Source organism: Arachis ipaensis, chromosome B03 (assembly GCF_000816755.2).
Source record: "Arachis ipaensis cultivar K30076 chromosome B03, Araip1.1, whole genome shotgun sequence".
In the NCBI taxonomy this organism is placed as follows: domain Eukaryota; kingdom Viridiplantae; phylum Streptophyta; class Magnoliopsida; order Fabales; family Fabaceae; genus Arachis; species Arachis ipaensis.
In genome coordinates, this window is record NC_029787.2 from 37,382,884 (window position 1) to 37,389,874 (window position 6,991).

Sequence of the window (6,991 nt, forward strand, 5' to 3'; positions counted from 1 at the left end):
GTTCTAGTTTCTGCGTTGCATCGTTGCATTGATTTTCAGGTGGAAGAACTTCCAAAATTTCACCGGAACATTATGAGCAATTTCATAACCCTGTGTAGGCCTCACACACTGTTCTTCTCTTCTTTCATTACTTGCAGATACCTGTTTCAAACCAGGGCTTCTTTAAGGAACCCTAATTGCGATTCCCATTTTCCCTCTTTTTCGTTATACTCTTCCTGGCTCATCGATTCCTGGGGTTCGAGCAGGACTTGACTATGGTTTCGCGTTAATCAGAGGAGAACTCTGGTCAAGGCTTCAAATTGGGACGAACAACAATCCCCTTGGTAAAATACTGAAACTTTTCACTCTAAAGTTCGTTCCTTTTCCCGAAAACAACGAAAAAGGAAGAAAAGGGGAAAAAAAATCAGCCAAAACAGAGTCTTGCAGCTGAAAAGACCACCGATTATAATTTGGGTTTTGCTAAAGTTGAAACTTTTTACTGTTTTTTTTTTTTTTTTGAAAACTTCTAGTTATTATTGAATTCAATGCATTTGGGGTTGTCACCTTCATTCGCGAATGGTTGGTTGTGTAGTGGTGTAAATGATGTTAGCCTTTGTTGTAGGAAGAGAATAGGGATGGGAAACTTCCTATGGATACTTGTTTTGACAGTTGATTCTTGAATTGACTATGCTGAAACAACAGAATTGGACAGAGATGCTGATGAAGAACAGATAAAGAGCGCTTATCCACGATTGGCTAAATTCTATCATCCAGATGGTATGTAACTATATTTGTTAATTCCAGCCACTGCTTCATTGAAGGGTTGTATGTAACACTGATTAATGATGGCCTATCTTATCACATCTAGAAGCAATATGTTCATATGGCCATTTAACTTGAAGCTTAGTTTCTGCGACTACTTTGCATTGTGGCATTTACATCTTGTCTTGGATACTAGTAGTTTGCTAGAAGTACAGTTCCACTGTGCTTGTGTTGTTTTCTAAGATGAAAATGTCTGAATACATATAGTAACTCTACTTCACTATTCCAGTCTATGATGGTAGAGGAACCCTTGAGGAAGGCGAAACAGCAGAAGCTAGGTTCATTAAGATCCAAGCTGCTTATGAATTGCTTATAGACAATGAGAAGCGAAGACAGTATGATATGGATAACCGAGTCAACCCTCTGAAGGGAATATCTTTTATGCATCTGACTATCTTCGCAGTTGATTCTAGTTACTTGTTAAGTTTTATCTTTCATAGAGGAACTTCAATATGTTTAACTTTTGCTTTTCTAACTTTTAACCTTTTTGGAACATGTTGTGTGCATTGTCTTTTAATTTCTATACTTCAAAGGTTGGTGAGTAAAACTATGTCTACGATTGAAACAGTTTGACATACAAAGTGTTCACATATTGATATATTAAATTGCCTTATTCCTCAATCTTACAATCCTATAGCAAAGTAGGACATGCTATCAATTTCTTCCCTTGTATAAGCGTGCCAGATTGAGTTACTTAATCAGATATTACTGTTTTGTGTTTCCTATGGAGAATGCATTTATGATGCTTTCTTGTCACTTTTTTATCTTTTGAATCATAGGAGAGTGTCTAAGTTTGATTTGTGAAATCCGTGACCATATCCTTTCTTCTTTTTGTAATCTCATAACACATTACTTCTCTTCATATTGTCAAATGTCAATTGAAGTGGTGTTTTGATTCCTTCAGGCGTCTGAGACATGGATGGAGTGGCTAATGAAAAAGCAAAAAGCTTTTGATCAACGTGGTGATATGGCAGTTGCTGCTTGGGCTGAGCAGCAGCAACAAGAGTTGAATCTACGTGTCCGTCAACTTTCTCGTTCAAAGGTATTAGGGCATACTTAAAATTTATCACTTCCAGGTTTGAGTGAATTTTAAAGAATACAGGGCATAAATTAAGTCAAAACAACAGTTATTTTGAATAGAAGGAAGTAGTTTTTCACCCTAAAGTAGAATTTGTGTTTTGAAATGGCAACAGTATAACATGCTTTTTTTTTTCATTTTCTTTTTTTTTTTTACTTTTATGTGACTGAAATAGTTTGTAAAATCTTAGACGGATCCTGATGAGGCAAGGAAGATTCTGGCTAGAGAGAAGGCAGCTGCTGCTAAGAATTTCTCCAATACCCTTAAAAGGCACACACTTGTTCTCAAGAAAAGAGATTTGATGAGAAGAAAGGCTGAGCAAGATCAAGATAAACATATCAGCCAGCTCTTGGCAGCAGAAGGTCTTGAATTAGATAGTGATGAATGAAAATGGGACATAATTCTCACTTATCAACATAGTTATCGGAACCGAACCGGTAATATGATCGGGTCATCGGATTACTGGTTCAACCGGTGGGTCACTGAATCCGGTCATAATTAAAAAAGTATAAAATTATATAAATAAAATTAAAATAATGTCTTAAAACTTAAAATGTAAGTCTTTACAAACATTAATAATCTAATATCAAGTCTTAAACATAACTAATAATCTAAAAAAAAAAAGATAATAAACTAGTCTTTAGTACAAAATATGTTTTCAATTTATATCAACAAGAGCAAGTGAAAGATAACACAAACATTAAATCAAGTCCAAGGGGTGAGCTTTAAGTTGGCATCAACATCTTCATAGGACAAATTTAGAGCTTGATCAACATTTTTTTCATTTTGATTTGCATCAATATCTTCCATAGCATTATTATAAATTCTTTTAGTGGCAAGATCAGGGGTAGAAGTTGTTGATGATGCTTGTTCTTGAGATGGTGGTGTTTCTGATGGTGTTTGAGATGAAGACATTTTTAAAATTCTAGCAAAAGAAACCAAAAATATTTTCAACAACAAAAGATTTACTTAAGTCAGTTTTTAAGCAATACAGCAATTGCCACCATTTCACCAAAGTTCACTGACTTTGTGATTCAACAAAGTGAACAAACAGCAACTCTAAAAAAATCCAGCAATAAACAACAACAGTTCTAAAAAACACAGCAACTATACAACACAGCAACTCTAAAACACAGCAACCAGCAACAAACAACAACGCCAAAAAACTAAATACAACATCAGCAACCATTAGATTCAAGTTAAACAATAATTCTAACTAAAGTAATAACCATCAGATTCAATAACTCTAAAAAATCAAATACAATAGTAATAACCACCAGATTCAATAATAATACTAACTAAAATATGCTCAGCTTCAACAATTCTAAAATTCAATTACAACAGTCAACAGCAACTACCAGGTTCAGTATTCAACAATTCTAGATTTCTAGTAAAAGACCATGGTAAAAAACTTGAAGGGAGCTCACCTGGATAACTGGTTCCCAGACCGCGACCAAGAAGACGTCCACCACCACCCGACTGACCCGAGGGAGCAGATGCATAGATGTCTTTTGTGAACTTTCTGTCGCCGACGAAGTGAACGTAGGGCAGGAGCACGGGACCGCGACGACGACGAGGTGAGGAGACGAAGTGAGAGACTGAGAGCGACGAGGTGAGGCTGTGACCGTGAGAGACCGAGAGTGACGAGGTGAGCGGAGAGGCGACGAAGTAACGAGGTGAGGGGAGAGACGATGGAGTGACGAGGTGAGGGTGAGCGACTGTCGAGTGTCGACGACGAAGGATCAGAGAGAACGGAGACGAGCACCCGGGGGGGTTCCACACTTCCACTGGAATTAGACTGATTTGATTTCTCAGATTATGGGCAATGGGGAGGGGGGAATAGCCATTAGGGTTCGTCGAAAGGGGAGGAGGGGATCTAAAGCCAAATCGAACCGGCCAGGTCGAGCCGGATTTGATAACTATGCTTATCAATAGCTAATATTTTATTATTATTATTATAAGGAATATAGATGTACATATATGTATTTTGTAACTTACAGTATAAAGATGAATGAGATTTTACTTTCCCAATTGTAGCACTTAATTACTTTGATAGGAAATCCTAGACATCCTGTATGCATATGTAGTTATGTATGCATATGTAGTTATGTATGCATATGTAGTAAAAATTATCTTTGAAAAATTATGAATTATTGATTTTTATTTCCTCCATCAATGATTGAGATGTACCATATACTATACTTTAAACAAGCTAAATCCAATATGGTTAATGCGTTATTTGGTCCCAGTATGCATAATTGAATATCCAAAACACGTTAATGGTTAAATATTCAAAAAAGTAGAAAATTTGTAACCACAATCTCAATATATCTATTCCTAAACTATCTCCTTTTTAACACCCTTTATTTCTATTTTCTCTTCCTTTATTTACTTAAACCACAATCTCAATATATCTATATTGTGTAATCCTTCTTTTCATTTATTCATGGTTTTATTACATACAATGAGAGTTGTCTTGCCATGGAATTGCAACATGGAGAAGTCGTGGAAAAGGTCAAACTCAAAAAGTGATTCACCTCATTCTCTTCGAATCCTCAATGTAAGCTGAATGTCTCTGAGAAAGAAGCTTAATGAGGGGATTCTCTACATCATCATCAGCCTTACTCTTATCTCGTTGAACCGTAATCTTGTCGTCAATGGTGACAACCACCACTTGCTCTTTGCGCGTGGAGAGCTCGTTCGCAACAACAGCATGCATATTGTACTTCTCGAGAGCACCCCGCGCCTTTTTTATAAGAATGTTTGAATCTGTCTCTAACTGTTAACCAGGGAGGAAAGGTAAGTCTATTACAATATCACTCCAAAAAATTATAAAGACCAAATATCCAACCCATCAATACCTTGAAAGATATGCAAAAAGCAACGGGTGCCCAATCTTTCCTAAGCACTGATAGCATCTTTGGCACTTGAACAAGTTTCACATCCAAGATGTGAGATCCAGATTGAATTTTATGTTCTACCTGCATAGGATAAATATATAGCAAGTAGATATTACCAAGTCAAATATATTTTATGAATTGAGGTGTTTTAATTTCAAGATCCTAGCTTTGCAGAGCAATTTTCACGATGATCATCAATCTCAAAATAACCCTTAAATAGTTTCGATGATTCAATAAATGTTTTTCTGCTTATACTTTTCAGTTTTCACAATCTAAGCAGGACTAATTAAGTTATACAGTGTTATCTGTATGCTAATTCTCTAAATAATAACTAACTCTAGCACAGATGTTGAAATTGACATGGTTAATATTCTTGTATCTTAACATATTACAAAATCATTCAAGCCAAAATTGAAGTTAATAAGGGATGAAACTTTCATGGAAAGAAGAATCAACATATCAATTTTATACCATGTCCTTCCAAGGAACATAAAAGTCAGATACTGCAGCAGCAAGAAAGAACATTGCACGTGGGCCAATATCCTTCATTGGCTTTGAAATTATTTGCAGCATCTACAAAATAAAAAACATATTTATCAATGATCAATTTGTGCCAAGATATATAATTATTAAACACTTAAAGTTAAGCTACAAAATAACAAGTGGCTCTAACAATCTGATGAACCCATGGAAATGAAAAATAAAAAATAAACAAATTATTGCTGGCAAACACCAAGAGAGGAAGAAACTATATACACCACGTAACAGATTGCGCTGTATTTTTTTACATGAAATTAATACAAAGAAATTATAGTGAAGTGAAGCTAACCTGAAGATACTCAAATATAGTGCTGAAGGGAAGCTTTAACAGGAGACCACTATTCACTGCCTGAGTGGTGCCACCAGAAGTCACACAAACAATTCTCTTACCTATCCCATTTTCTGTGAAGGCAACAACAACAACAACAAAAATCCACCACACATTATGCAGGGCAAGCATAAAAAAACACAAAAGGAGAAATGCCAATAAAAGAAAGCATAATTTTTAATGGTTTAGAACACAATACAATACGATACAAAAGAGTGTCACTGTCACAATCACTTGCCTGAAGATAAAGAATTCAGCTGAATGAAGTGATTCAATTTCTGAATGATATCATTCCTATTCTGGAGAGGTGGAGCAGAATCAAAGAACGCTTTGACTTGTGAATCAAGGGTTTGCTCAGTATCTTGGGATCCATTTGGTGCATCCATCTGAAACAATTACACCCACAATGTCATTTATCATTCAAACCCATGAGAGATAAAGCAGAAGGAATTAGAAAAGTAAAATATATAACCAAAAAAAAATCAATTTTTTTGGGTGCTCAGGATAGAATATCTAACCTTGAAGGAAAGACTTTCAGATTTGGGGGTTATTATTCGCACAAATGAAATTCAAAATTAGTTAGTTAGGGAGAAGAATCAGAATCTTACTGTTGCATGTTTATGAAGCGATTGGGTTCAAGTTTTATATAATCCAAACTTTCAGGAAGAAATAGTTTTGATTAATAGCCGACAATTGGTCCATGAAGATTAAGATTAGCGTGGTGTTTGGAGAGCAAAGGAATTAGATTCTCTCAAGAATTCGGAACCCCACCTTAAATTATGACTGGGTCCATTTTCTGCACCCATACCCGACCCCTCACTCGATAATATCCAAACAGTTCGGGCCAATTTTAAACCGGGTCTTAACAATAAATTGAACCAGAAATTGAAGATGAATAGATGATGAAAGCAGCAGTCAGCAAATGGATAGATATTAATAGGGGTGTACATGGCCCAGCCTGGTCTGGCCCGGCTCCGAACACTTTAGGAGCTAATTTAGTGTGATTTCATTGGGTCTAAGTTCGGGTAAGGGTCTCAAAAATAGATCCGGTCATTATTTCGGGTCGGGTCCGGGCCATATCTCGGGTTACCCGAACTCGGCCCGGTCATCATACACAATTAATATTTTGTGTTATTAGGCTGCGTTTGTTTACAGAGACAGGACACTGAGACAGGGACACAGAGACACAAAATTGTGTTTGGCAGAGGAGACATGGACAGAGACAGTGTGTCCAGAGACACTAAATTAGTGTATTTTGTGTCCATCCTGACAGGAAGGACACGGAGACACTAATAAGGGACACAACTTATTTTTTATTTTTTCTTTCTTTATTTTTGTTAATTT

At 36.2% G+C, this 6,991-nt stretch overlaps 2 protein-coding genes across 3 annotated transcripts; one reads left to right on the forward strand and one right to left on the reverse strand.

The window, feature by feature from the left end:
* Positions 253-2,561, forward strand: LOC107630329 (dnaJ-like protein MG002; the record flags this gene model as incomplete). The annotated part of the gene is made up of 5 exons (XM_016333424.2): positions 253-324; positions 672-756; positions 1,031-1,168; positions 1,704-1,843; positions 2,070-2,561. Coding segments are annotated over 5 exons (633 nt in total), but the record flags the coding sequence as incomplete, so codon positions are not given.
* Positions 4,145-6,441, reverse strand: LOC107630330 (phosphopantothenate--cysteine ligase 1). Of its 2 annotated transcripts, none has more exons than XM_016333425.2 (6): positions 6,166-6,441; positions 5,886-6,033; positions 5,609-5,721; positions 5,251-5,352; positions 4,741-4,860; positions 4,145-4,658 (listed from the first exon to the last, which is right to left on the reverse strand). In XM_016333425.2, the coding sequence occupies exons 2-6, from the start codon at positions 6,031-6,033 to the stop codon at positions 4,413-4,415; spliced, it is 729 nt and encodes a 242-aa protein (XP_016188911.2). In that variant the 5' UTR covers positions 6,166-6,441; the 3' UTR covers positions 4,145-4,412. The 2 variants fall into 2 exon arrangements, with proteins under 2 accessions (XP_016188911.2, XP_020974429.1); XM_021118770.1 differs by having other exon boundaries at positions 6,256-6,440.

Bases quoted from the DNA above. Each gene is read 5' to 3' on its own strand.
- LOC107630330 (XM_016333425.2), bottom strand. From the start codon at position 6,033: ATGGATGCACCAAATGGATCCCAAGATACTGAGCAAACCCTTGATTCA. The intron at 5,722-5,885 runs GCAAGTGATTGT...TTGCCTTCACAG, and splicing joins GCTGAATTCTTTATCTTCAG to AAAATGGGATAGGTAAGAGA. The intron at 5,353-5,608 runs GTTAGCTTCACT...TTTATTTTGTAG, and splicing joins CTATATTTGAGTATCTTCAG to ATGCTGCAAATAATTTCAAA.